A 14,294-nucleotide genomic window follows, 5' to 3' on the forward strand; every position below is an offset into this window, starting at 1 on the left:
AATTACTTCACTGGTTGAGTAAAGAAAGAACTTTAAGCAATTCAAATTGTCCTGCATCTCTAACTGCTACAGATAAATGGAAGTACAGCATGACCCTGTGCGGAGTCAGAGAGAGAGAGAAAACAACTGAATTCCAAAGGCAAATGTTATCCAAATCGTCAGGTGTATTAAAGGATACAACATTATGGGCCTGTTAAAGGTTCTCCCTTGAGTTAGTGAAGTAATTTTTCAATTTTCTACTTGATGTGCTGTTGGCAAATCATCAGCTTCTCTTCATACAGGAATGTGTTATACAGTACGTCACAGTGGATTAAATGAGTTCATTTCTTTTACTGTATATGTTGAACTTTGGATTATTTGTCTTTGAAATAGAAAATCAATATATTTATTAAATTTAGGAATAAACAAATTAAAAAAGTTCAAAAAAATGGAAAAAAAACAATCTACTTATTGAGACACTACTAGTCGTGCGATGATGTAGCTCTTATCTTTTATTCGGATTCTTTATATCAATCACCACTATACACGTCTATTGTCCAGCGCCAACCTGCAACCATGAGGACTGTGAGGAGATGGTCTCAGGAGGCTATGGAGGATCTACGTGGTGCTTTGGAAGCCACCGACTGGGATGTGCTGTGCGAACCACATGGGGACGACATAGACAGCATGGTGGACTGTGTCACTGACTACATTAACTTCTGCGTAGAGAACACCATCCCCACCAAAGACGTACACTGCTTTTCCAATAACAAACCCTGGATCACCAGCGACCTGAAGGCTCTTCTGAATGACAAGAAGAGAGCCTTTAGGAAGGGGGATAAGGAAAAGGTCAAGCGTGTACAGAGGGAGCTAAAGCAGAAGTTAAGAGAGAGCAAGGACGCCTACAGGAGGAAGGTAGAGGACAAGCTGCAAAGGAATAGGGTGAGGGATGTATGGAGCTGCATGAGAGAGATCTCTGGCTTCAAACAGGCTGGGGGTGCAACAGAGGGGAACCAGGAGATGGCCAACGAGTTGAACCAGTTCTTTAACAGGTTTGATTCTGGGTCCTCTGTGGCTCAACACCCATCCCCCCACAGCCACACGCTCCCTAACCCTTCACAGCTGCGACTGCCCAACACCTCCTCCATCCCCCCACAAACATGGCCGCCTACAGCTACAACCCCCGACAGCTACTCACCTACCCATCCCCCACAGCTGCCACTCTCCAACACATCCGCCATTAACACCTGCAGCACTGAAAGCACTATGAGCACCATCCCCCAGGCCAGGCTGACCATCATGGCTGCCCAGGTGAAGAAGGAGCTGAAGAAGCTGCACCAGGGTAAGGCCACAGGACCAGATAACATCTGTCCCAGAGTTCTGATGGCCTGTGCTGATCAGCTGAGCGGAGTGCTCCAGCGACTGTTCAACTTGAGCCTGCGCTTGGAGAGAGTCCCGGTGCTCTGGAAGACATCATGCCTGGTCCCGGTACCAAAGAAAGGGCGCCCCTCTGTCCTCAACGACTACAGACCAGTTGCACTGACTTCTCACGTCATGAAGACACTGGAGAGGCTGGTCTTATCCCACCCGAGACCCCTGGTCAGCTCATCACTGGACACCCTACAGTTTGCCTACCAGCCCAGTGTTGGTGTGGAGGATGCAATCATCTTCATGCTGCAAAGGGCCTACTCACACCTGGACAGGGCTGGCAACACTGTAAGGATCATGTTTTTCGACTTCTCCAGTGCCTTCAATACCATCCAGCCCTTACTTCTAAGGAGGAAGCTGGAGGAGATGCAAGTCGATGCCTCCATGACCTCGTGGATCACTGACTACCTGACAGGCAGACCACAGTCTGTGAGACTTCAGAACTGTGTGTCTGAACAGGTAGACAGGTCTGGACAGTTCTTTCTCCATTCCTCTTCACCCTCTATACTTCGGACTTTAAGTACAACTCAAAGTCATGCCACCTGCAGAAGTTCTCAGATGACTCTGCAATTGTGGGATGTATCAAGGGTGAGCAGGAGGAGGAGTACAGAGGACTGGTCAGCAGCTTTGTGGAGTGGTGTGGGGTGAACCACTTGGAACTGAATGTAACAAAGACAAAGGAACTGGTGGTAGATTTCAGGAGGAAAAAGGTCAAACCTACTCCTGTCTACATCCATGGGAGTGGCGTGGAGATGGTGGACTCGTACAGGTACTTGGGAGTGCACATCGATGATAGACTGGAATGGTCTAAGAACATCGAGGCCATCTATAAGAAGGGACAGAGTCGACTTTACTTCTTGAGGAGGCTCAGGTCCTTCAATGTATGTAGTAAGATACTTCATATGTTCTATCAGTCGGTGGTAGCGAGCGCCATTTTCTACGCAGTGGTATGCTGGGGCCCTGGGATCAGAGCAGTGGATTCTAAAAGGCTGAACAAGCTCATCAGGAGAGCAAGCTCTGTCATTGGGTCTGGCCTGGACCCCTTGGAGGTAGTGGCTGAGAGGAGAATGGTGTCCAAACTAGAGGCCATCATGGACAACATCTCCCATCCCCTCTATGACAGGCTTGCAGAAATTAAGAGCACGTTCAGCAATAGACTGATTCATCCACGGTGCAACAGGTAACGCTACAGGAGGTCATTCTTGCCTTCTGCCATAAGACTGTACAACGCATCCACCTTGCACCTGGGCAGAGGCAACATTGACAGTGACCTGTTTCTGGACTGAACGCATCTACACATCTACTGCTACATCTGTTCTCTTTCTTTCTTTTCCCATTTACAACAGTTTTTTGTGCAATATATGCCAGGGACCTGTGCAATACATTTATATCTATATTTATATCTATATCTATATTTACATCTATATTTATATTCATATGTGTGATACGATTTTTCTGTGTACTGTTCTGTTCTAGTTTGTTCTTTGTGTGTCCGTACTGAGTAACTCTTTTAGTGCACCCCTCACTGTACTGATTGTATTGTATGTATTGTACTATTATTATATCATTCGTTACACTGTGGCTGTGTTGTCTGTGTTAAGCTGCTGTTGCCCTGCAATTTCCCTCACGGGATCAATAAAGTATCTATCTATCTTGATTCTGGAAAGTAAGCAGATTATTCAGATATAAAATTGATTCAAACATGAGGGGATCACTGGTAGTTGCAAGAGGAATTCATTAATAACTGATCAGTATTTAAATAAAGGTGATTTAAATCAATATAAATGTTTATATTGTAACGCATAGGTGACTATTCATTGTTATTAAAATGACTTAAATTCGATCATGTTGTGATATTTAGAAATATACATTTGTTTGGTGCGAGTGAAGTTTAATTTAATCTCTGACCCAGGGAAAAGTTTTATTTTTTCAAAGAAATGTTTGTTAAGTCATGGCTCCAGCTGGATTCAAACACCCAACATGTGATGTGGGAGTCAGGAACCTAACCCACAGCGCCACCGGCAAGGTCACATGAGGAGTGTTGAAAAAGCCCTACAAACATTATCAACAGACATCGTACAGCATGTACTATTCTTGTGTTGCGGTACATGAATATAATTATATCGTTATTAATTTCTTTAGATACGCGATTCCATATTATTCCCTTTTAATCAAATTCTAAAAGTATGCTTGTTGACTCCGGTATCACGTTAGTTAAAGACTTCGATGCTTAAAATGTTTAGGGAGAAATGGAATACTGGTGTGTATGTTTTCTTTAAAGTACTGAGACCAGCCATATACTGTATGTTTATGTTCCAAAATTAATATCGTTTATGGCCTTCACACGTGTTACAGTATGCTCCTATTCTTTTTATGCTCAGCTACTGAAATTTCCCTTCAGTGGTAAAATTCCATATAAATATTCAATACTAAAACGGGCACAGTAAAGACATTTAAATCTTTCTACGACCGACCAACACACCACGAGTGCCCCTGTCGGTCAACCAATCACGTACCGCGGTATTTTGCGTCATCGCGCGTCATAATGCACGAGGCTGTAGCCAATTACCTCCAGTACGTGTCTGTGCCGCGCACTTTGAATGGCTGCATCTGTACATTTGCAAAACTCTTTTTCCGCTCCTCTGTTATTTTTACTTTATTTAGCGTGTATGAATAATGGTCATATACAAAGAAATACATTTACATGAAACAAAGTGATGTTTAGTTTAGTATGCATGCAAAATTCATTGATTTTCAGGGAACAAACTGATTAGATTGGATGCTCGATCACATACCCTGAATTTTAATATTTCTTTCACTGACTTTTGAAACCAGGGATAAAACAAAGCATAAATAATAGGATTCATTGCAGAGCTTGTATTTATAATAAAAATTAATGAGTTAGTTACTGAAGAAGAGACACTAAGATCTCCTTGAACTAGACTGCCAATGTAATAGGGCAGGAAACACAGAAGAAATACAGCCACTACAGGTCCTAAGGTTTTGGCTGCTTTTATTTCAGATCTTTTGGAAACTTTAGTGTTGCTTCCATTTTGATATGTCAGTTGCTCAGTAACAGTTTTGATCACATGTGCGTGTCTTTTGGCAACAATAAATATTTTCATATAGAGAGCTATCATAATAGAGCAAGGCAAAATAAAAGTAGCTAACATATCAACTATAGGATGCACTAATTTCAAAAACACATTCCCCTAGACAGGCATTTGCACCTGCAGAGTTTATAACATTAATATTACAAGTAACAATCATCAACACATAAAATACAGAGAATGACCAAATGAATATTATATATAGGCACATAACATTAACTGTTATTTTATTATAATATTGCAATGGGTCACACACAGCAAAATACCGATCAATACTTATGAAAACAACATTAATAAGAGAAGCAACTGAAAGAATGAAGAGAACAGAATAGAAAATAATACAAAATATCCTCCCAAAATACCAACAGGTTTCTATATATCTAATCATCTCAAAAGGCATCACAATCAGCCCTATTAGAAAGTCTGCCACAGCCAGAGAGAGCAGGAGGAGGTTGGTTGGTGTGTGGAGCTGCTTGAAGTGAGAGATAGAGATGACCACTATCAGGTTTCCACACACTGTCAGTATCAACACTGAAACATATACAATTACATTAACAACTGCAGATCGAGTTTCTTTTCGGCAAGATGTATTATAAGATGGAAAACGAACTAGGGATTGGACAGTTTCCAAGTGCTTGTACAATCGATGGAAATGTTCAAATAAATGTGCAAAAGAAATAAACAAAAAAAATAATTTATTCCTTTATCATATTGGCTAGCTAATGTCCTCTCTTTGCTAGTTAGTGGCTGTGTTTCTACGTTGCGTAGCAATGAGTGACTATATTCTCAGGCGGAGGAACATAAACAGCTTAATTTTCTTGTTAATTTTTTTTTAAAATTAAAATTCATTCTATACAGCAATCGCATATTTGGGGACCATTTCATAAAACTTAAAATGTTTAGGGAGAAATGGAAGACTGGTGTGTATTTTTTCTTTAAACTAACAAGACCAACCATATACAGTACAGTTTACATACAGTAATATGTTTATGTTCCTAAATTGATATAATTTATGACCTTCAGATGCGTTATGCTCCTCTTCTTTTTATGCTCAGCTACTAAAATTTCCCTTTAGTGGTAAAATTTCATATAAATATTCAACAATAAGTGGATTAAAATGTGCACAGTAAAGAGATTAAATGATTAAATCTTTTCACTACTGACCAATGCACCACGAGTGCCCCTGTCGGTCATTTTGGCCAGCCAATCACATACCGCGGTACGGCGCAGTGGCTCGTGCATAGTTGCCCGCAGTACGGGTTTGTACCGTGCATTTTGAATGGCTGCATCTGTAGTTAATGGCTTTGTTCTGTGTGGATAGGTGGGGAAAATATTTTTTATATATTTATATATGAAGGTATTTTTTTTCTTAAGTTACACAGGCTTCACCATCACCTATCAGATTTAATGAGATTTAATAATTCCACATTGATTTAGTATTTCAATAGTCAAAGTCACATGTGCTTCATGGTTAGGCATGAATGATAAGTTGATTAAATACATATAGTCAGATGAGTATATTTACTAGAAACATTAATATATAGAATATATAGAATATTACTCAATAATAAAATGTGAACAGTGTGGCAAATAAATTATTTTATGTATTCATCTGCCTTCCATTAACATTCTAAAGCCAAATAAAAATTAATTTATCAAGTTAATGTATATATTTAATTCAATTAAAATGAAAGAACATATCATTGGAAGAAAACATGTTTCCATGAAAAACCACATGCACATTTGCAAAATGCTGTTTCCAGTTCCTATATACAGTATTTTAACCTTCGTTAGTATGTCTGAATAATGGACATAAACAAATACATTTACATAAGACATGCTAATGTTTATTATGCAAAAATCAGTGATTTTCAGGGAACAAATTAATTAGATCAGATGCTCCATCACATATCCTGAATTTTAATATTTCTTTCACTGACTTTTGAAACCACGGATAAAACAAAGCATAAATAATAGGGTTAATTGCAGAGCTTACATTGACAACAAATATTAATGAATTAGTAACTGAAGAAGAGTAACTAAAATCTCCTTGAACTAGACTGCCAATGTAATATGGCAAGTAACATGTGAGGAATATAGCCATTACGATTCCTAATGTTCTGGCTGCTTTAATTTCAGATCTTCTGGAAACTTTACCATTGCTTCCATTTTGATAGGTCAGTTGCTCAGTTATCATTTTGATCAATTGTGCGTGCCTTTTGGCAACAATAAATATTTTCAAATAGAGAGCTATCATAACAGAGCAAGGCAAAATAAAAGTAGCTATCATGTCAACTATCACCCAGGGTGCACTGATTTCAAGAACACATTCCCCTAGACAGACATTTTCACCTACAGAGTTTACAAAATTAATATTACCAATAATAATCATCAACATGTAAAGTACAGAGAATGACCATATAAATATTATACATTGGCACATGACATTAACTGTTATTTTGTTAGAATATCTCAGTGGGTCACACACAGCAACATACCGATCAATACTTATGAAAACAACATTAATAAGAGAAACAAATGTAAGAATTAAGAGAACTGAGCAGAAAATCATACAAAATATCCTCCCAAAATACCAGCAGGTTTCTATATATCTGATCATTGCCAAAGGCATCACAATCAGCCCAATTAGAAAGTCTGCCACAGCCAGAGAGAGCAGGAGGAGGTTAGTTGGTGTGTGGAGCTGCTTGAAGTGAGAGATAGAGATGATCACCATCAGGTTTCCACACACTGTCAGCATCACCTCTGATATAAAGAAAACATATAAAATTACATAAACAGCTGTGGATCGAGTTTCTTTTGTGCAAGATGTATTGTCGGAAGCAAAGCAGTACTGCACTATTTGATATCCACCTACTTCATCTAAATCCATTATATGAGAAAAAAGAAAATCTTAAATTAAAAAAAAATCTTGGAAAGATCTTGCTGAAAGGATATCAGAATTCCACTTCCTCTTCCTTAAAAATGCTACTTTTTTAGTTTTATCTTTCAAGTTTTGCTAGTATCTTCTTTGCTTCTCAATTTATAAAGTATTTCTAGTAGCCCCTCCTGCTGTTACTGAGCTTGCCTGTGGGAACCAGTGTATTTCTTTTGGTTAATTAAGATGCGGTGAAGAGCCAAGAGATTTAATTAGAGATCTATCTGCTGTTCTTCTTTATTTGAATATTATCTTGAGAAGTACTGTAGCTACCGTTGTGATATGTTTAGAAAAAAAAAAGACAATCCACATACCTTTACTTTAAAAGTTTTACTTTTTCAATAGAATTTGTCACAGATATAGTAGGTGAACTCTGCAGTATATGCAGGAACTGCTTTTGTTTTTTTACACCACCTAGCAATTATAAAAAAGCGCTAGGACCATTTTTCTTTTGACACAGGCTCTTTTTATCTCTTAAAACCACCAGTGCACCCACAGACCAGGCAAGGCACTTCTCTTCTTCTACATACAGATGGAGCCATTCAGAATGTGCATTAAATCTCATTAATGTGTTACAGGGGCTGAGCTTTGCTTCACCATACCACAGCGAACATCGTGATTCACTGACCAAAGACGATCAATAGGTAGCCCTTCTTGTGCATTAAATGTTAGTTTAAACTTTAGCTTCCTACAACAAAACTGTAAAATTTATTCTGAAAATAGCTGAAAATAAAAATGAATTTCTGAACGTCATGAACAATTTCAAATTATTAATATAAATATATTTATTTAGCAGGTTGTGGAAGTGTATTCCACTTTCTTCATAAACATAACTCGGTCATGTGATTATATTGGAAACATTTTGACGTGCTTATTTTAACTACTTTTTCTGTCATGATTGTTTCATTGGAAAATTGAAAAACTTGCCCAAACAAGTCGTTCAAACTGAGTGACAATTTGGTTCAGTGTAAGCATTGTTCTCGTTGCATAGACTGCAAAGGAATAGGGAAAAGGTTTATTCCCTGCTGAATGGAAAAGAGGCTGTGACTGAGCAAATGTGTGAATACTAAAGATGGAGAGAGTAAAACAGTAAGTAAAACTTACTTAAGAAAAACTTCTATAATAATTTATCTATAATACCTGTACCTGTACCTTAAAACATTAGAGCTTTGTACAAAGCATAGAAACTTAATATAGTCTTAATGAGCATGTCAAAATGTTTCCAAAATAACCACAGTAAGTGACAGAGTGAAAAGCGTTGATGCATAAAATGAAGAAAGTGGGATACTGTTGTATATTTTTATTTAAACTACCACTACCAACCATAGACAGTTTATATAATATATTTATATTCCTAAATCATTACTTTTATGACGTTCAGAGACTTTATGCTTTATGCTCCTGTTATTTTTATGCTTAGCACTAACTGAGCACTAACTAACTAAAACTTCCCTTTAGTGGTAAAACTCCATATTAAGTGGATTTAAAGTGAATGAATTAAAGAAATTGATGCAGTTGTTTACAAAGATAGTGGAATATGGTAATACAAACATCTCTATATTATAAATATGTTATTATATATTATATATTATATATTATATTAGATCCTTAAATTAAGTTTGTTGTTAATGTCTTTGTTTTGTTTCTGTCTCTCAACAAAGACAGAAATCAGGATCATTCAGCCTGTCCAGACAAGGACTGCCAAGTAATGGAGAGCCAGGACTTCATCCACAAACCACCCCCCTCATAGCAGCAGGAGCAGCGCTATTCTGAACCCATCTGTACGTTCACACTGCAGTGTCAACAGGAGATGGCAGGTACTGATGTGGGGTACATCACTCCTGGTAACCCAATGTTGAGAAAGAAGACCAGGCCTGCTCTTGTGCTGGGATGAACTAGACTGAAAACGACTTTGTTTTATGAAATGGTGATTACAGTTCATCATCACTTTCGGTTTGTTTGTGTTTCACCAGTTATCTTATTATGCTATTTGACTATTTGTTTGTATAGTGATGGACAAAACAAAATTATTATTTTTCTTCTTCAATGTCCTTCCTGCCCTTCAGCAATACAGTACATCACATGTTCGACGGGCTCAACATGTGTCCTCGATAAGTGCTTTGGAAACATTACTGACGCTTATAAAGCAGTGTGCAGGCCCGCCATCAGTAAATCTGACCACAATATTATCATCTTCTGCCGCAATACCAACAGAAGATTAAACATGAAAAACTCTGTACAAAATCTGTATACAGATACAGCCATTCAAAGCGCACGGCACAGACATGTACAGGAGGTAATTGGCTACGGCCTCGCGCGTCACGATGCAAAATACCGCAGTATGTGATTGGTTGACTGACAGGGGCACTCGTGGTGCGTTGGTTGGTCGTAGAAAGATTAAAATGTCTTTACTGTGCCCGTTTTAGTTTCGAATATTTATGTGGAATTTTACCACTAAAGGGAAATTTTAGTAGCTGAGCATAAAAAGAAGAGGAGCATAACGCATCTGAAGGTCATAAACGATATTAATTTTGGAACATAAACATACAAACATATGGCTGGTCTTGGTACTTTAAAGAAAAAATACAGATGCAGCCATTCAAAATGCGCGGTAAAACCCCGCGGTACAGTAACCTACCCACAAGGTAAGTGATTGGCTGGCCAAAATGACCGACAGGGGCACTCGTGGTGCATTGGTTGGTAGTGAAAAGATTTAATCATTTAATGTCTTTGCTGTGCACATTTTAATCCGCTTAGTTTTGAATATTTATATGGAATTTTACCACTAAAGGGAAATTTTAGTAGCTGAGCATAAAAAGAAGAGGAGCATAACGCATCTGAAGGTCATGAACAATATTAATTTAGGAACATAAACATTACTGTATGTACATAAACTGTACTGTGTATGGCTGGTGTTGATAGTTTAAAGAAAAAATAAACACAAGTCTTTCATTTCTCCCTAAACATTTTAAGCATGAAAGGTTTATGAAACGGTACCCAAATATGCGATTGCTGTACAGAATGAATTTTAATTTAAAACAATTATTTAACACGAAAATTAAGCTGTTTACATCTTCCGCCTGAGAACAGTGACCCGTTGCTACCCAACGCAGAAACACAGCCACTTACTAGCAAAGAGAGGACATTAGCTAGCCAATATGATAAAGAAATAAATGATTATTTTGTTTATTTCTTTTGCATATTTATTTGAACATTTCCATCGATTGTACAAGCACTTGGAAACTGTCCAATCCCTAGTTCATCAGGCATTTTCTTTTACGCTGCGGGCATTCTCCCGGTCTGTGTCTTCTAGGACATAATGCCAGCGAACTCTTGTTTTTATGTCCACTATAACAGACAATCTCCTTTGCTTTGAATACAGGTATTTAACCGAGCGTCTAACCCCTCTGATTAGAGAAAAAAGACGTGCTGGTTTGCTATACATACTGTACCAGGAAGATGATTTCTTTCTATTCGAAACAATTTCCTTTGCTTTTAATCGAGCGTCTAACCCCTCTGATTGGAGAAAAAAGACGTGCTGGTTTGTTATACATACTGTACCAGGAAGATGATTTCTTTCTATTTGAAGTTTAAGAAGTAAAAACCTTACAGCGTACACAGATTTCTAAACTGATCAAGATCGTTATCTTTGTCATATCCATAATAACGTTCACCGCTCTGTCCAGCAAATTAATAATAAACTTTATTTTATATAGCGTTTTAAACGAATAAGTAATTAGATTGCTCATACTGTAAACCTAATCACTTTTTCTACATAAACAGAGCGTGATTGCTCTCTGAAAATGCTTTTTCTTTTTATTTAGGCTCAGATTTCAACTATAGATCATATTATTATAAATTTTCTTGGAAAAATGTCTTTTATGTAAACCATGTTTGCTATTAATTCATTTAGGGCTAGAATATGTTCAGTCTTCCAATCGAGTCGAGTTGACATTAGAAGCTTGCCACGCCCGGAATGTTACGCCAATGCATTAGCATGTTAAAGTGATTTCATTGAGGAATTTAGCTTTCTTAACTAGTAAGTACTGTACTTCCTTGGCTTTGGAGGGGGGAGGTGGCTTTCGCTGGAAATCTCGCCCCCTTCTACTTTGAAAATACCTGTGAAACCGGTTTAATTCGTCACAGCCAGCACTCCCCCAGAGAGGGGGGTTGTACTCGTTAATGTCTTAGCTGGAACACATCATTATATCTCATTTTGTATTTCTATAAAAAAATAGTTTGCCCAGCTTAACACTATTGCTGTTATTGTTTTTATCCTGTAAAGCGCTTTGAGGAGCACAGCTTTCTCACCACTTAGATTACTTTTTGATACCATCCTTACACAAAGCAGAAACTTCTTGTATTTTCCGATGACATACAAGTGGAAAGATTACAGATTTTAATCGTCTTTTTTCTGAACCAGGGAAAATCTGATCATGTTTCTCTATAACAATAATAAAAAACTTTATTTTACATATCACCTTTAAAAGTGGCATCTCAAAGCAATACAGTAGATGTAAACCACAGATTACAAAGTAAATACCCAGACAAACGCAAACGCGTTTTTAATAAAATGCTTTTATTCATTCAGCAGAGAGAGAGCGTAAAACCTGGGCGTAACAGCTGTTCCTTTTTCTGATCACTTGCTCTCTGGATAAATGTCTCACCTGTCCTGTTCTTTGTTTTCCTAATTTGCTTATTATGCCTTCTGTGATCCACTCCTGCCCTCACACCTAAAGAAGAATATTTTAAATTTCTTTGCGCGGTCCATTGTGCAATTAACCCTTGTACGTGCTGTCCTTAAGGTGATATCACATAAAGGTGATATGTAAAATAATGTTTTTATTATTGTTATAGAGAAACATGATCAGATTTTCCCCAGTTCAGAAAAAAATATCTAAAGTATACTAGTTTGTCACTAGTATACTTTTAATACAGTCTTTGCTGTGCTCTAAAGGATCCTTGTGATATTTCGAGCTCTGGTTAAATGATAAGTGTCGCAGTTTAAATACATTTCGTAGTTGGAAATTATGAAACGCTCTGTTAAAAGCAAGGGAGTTTTTATGTCCGTTGCAGTTTTTTTGAATCCCCGGCGGAACACATTCCATAAGAATCAGCGCTTTTATATATCACCTTTAAAGGTGGCTTCTCAAAACACTTTACAGGATAAAAACAACAATAACAGCAACAACAACAGTATTGTATTTCATTGCACTTTGACAGATCGCCCTTAAATCAATTGTTGACTTTTCTCTCTTTACTACTGAACTTGTTTGGATTGAGTGAGCTCCGTTCTATACCACACAATGACCCCCCCAGAGTCTCTCCCCCAGGTGATTTGGGTTTTTTTGACAGAGGGTAAAAAACTCTCTCTCTCGCTTGCCCTCCTCCCCTGTGTATTGTCTGTTTTTTTTGTGCTGTCCTTTGACAAAACAAGGCTCGCCAGATAATGTGAATCGAAACCTGTTTTTCTAGCTTTTAAAGTCGTGCGATGTGTAAGCGGGAACACATCATTATATCTTACATATGAAAAATACATAATATAGCTCCCAAACAAACGCAAACGTATTTTTAATAAGATGCTTTTATTCACTCATAATCCGACAATTTCAGGAAGACTAAGGGAGGTCTGGCTTTTTTTCTGGAAAACCATAACTCTGGTCTTGTCCAGATTGACTGTCAGCGCCCAGGTCTGACAGAGCTGCTCCAGCAGTGCCAGGTTCTGCCACAGCTTCTGTTCTGTGGACGACAGCAGGACCAGGTCATCTGCAAAGAGCAGGAACTCGATTTCTGTAATTAACGCAGATCAGTAAATCAAGGGACAAAACAATTATTGCGCCCTGCTCCTCAATGGGCTTTGATGTGCTAATGCGTTGGTTTAACAGTCCGGGTGTGGCAATGTTTTTTATTATTGTTATAGAGAAACATAATCTGATTTTCCCCGGTTCAGAAAAAAAGATCTAAAGTACTGTACTGTATACTAGTTTGTCACTCTTCTCATCCCCTCTTTGCTAAATGGCTTTTGAATAGAGTCACATGAAGAGAGAGGTGAAACAGCCCTACACAGCCCTGTCGCAGTACACAAATATAATTATATCTTATTAATTTCTTTAGATACGCGATTCTTTTAATACAGTCTTTGCTGTGCTCTAGAGGATCCTTGTGATATATCGAGCTCTGGTTGAATGATAAGTGTCGCAGTTTAAATAATTTTTGTAGTTAGAAATTATGGAACGCTCTATTAAAAGCAAGGGAGTTTTTATGTCCGTTGCAGTTTTATTGCAACATGAATATAATTATATCGTTATTAATTTCTTTAGATACGCGATTCCATATTATATTCCCTTTTAATCAAATTCTAAAAGTATGCTTGTTGACTCCGGTATCACGTTAGTTAAAGACTTCGATGCTTAAAATGTTTAGGGAGAAATGGAATACTGGTACGTATTTTTTTCTTTAAAGTACCAAGACCAGCTATATACTGTATGTTTAAGTTCCAAAATTAATATCGTTTATGGCCTTCGCATGCGTTACAGTATGCTCCCATTCTTTTTATGCTCAGATACTAAGATTTCCCTTCAGTGGTAAAATTCCATATAAATATTCAATACTTAAACGGGCACAGTTAAGACATTAAATATACGTATACATACTGTATACAGTACAGTTTGCATACGGTAATATGTTTATGTTCCTAAATCAATCTCTTTTATGAGCATGTGAAAGGCATGGTGAATCGATTCTCAAAAATTACTGTACTTTGCATGATTGGAAACAAATGCGTGATTGCGAAATGCTGTGGTGTTACTTTTACAAAGACGGTCAATGAAAAAAATAATGTG

The 14,294-nt window shown here is 37.7% G+C and overlaps 1 protein-coding gene and 1 pseudogene across 1 annotated transcript; both read right to left on the reverse strand.

The window, feature by feature from the left end:
• Positions 1 to 4,077: 4,077 nt before the first annotated feature.
• Positions 4,078 to 5,759, reverse strand: LOC148675498 (trace amine-associated receptor 13c-like; annotated as a pseudogene).
• Positions 5,760 to 6,378: 619 nt separating this feature from the next.
• LOC148675499 (trace amine-associated receptor 13c-like) lies at positions 6,379 to 7,407 on the reverse strand. The gene has a single exon (XM_088627162.1). The coding sequence runs from the start codon at positions 7,405 to 7,407 to the stop codon at positions 6,379 to 6,381; it is 1,029 nt and encodes a 342-aa protein (XP_088483288.1).
• Between the last annotated feature and the right edge of the window lie 6,887 nt (positions 7,408 to 14,294).

The sequence above is a fragment of the Lepisosteus platostomus genome, chromosome 3 (assembly GCF_059453375.1).
Source record: "Lepisosteus platostomus isolate fLepPlt1 chromosome 3, fLepPlt1.hap1, whole genome shotgun sequence".
NCBI classification, from domain to species: domain Eukaryota; kingdom Metazoa; phylum Chordata; class Actinopteri; order Semionotiformes; family Lepisosteidae; genus Lepisosteus; species Lepisosteus platostomus.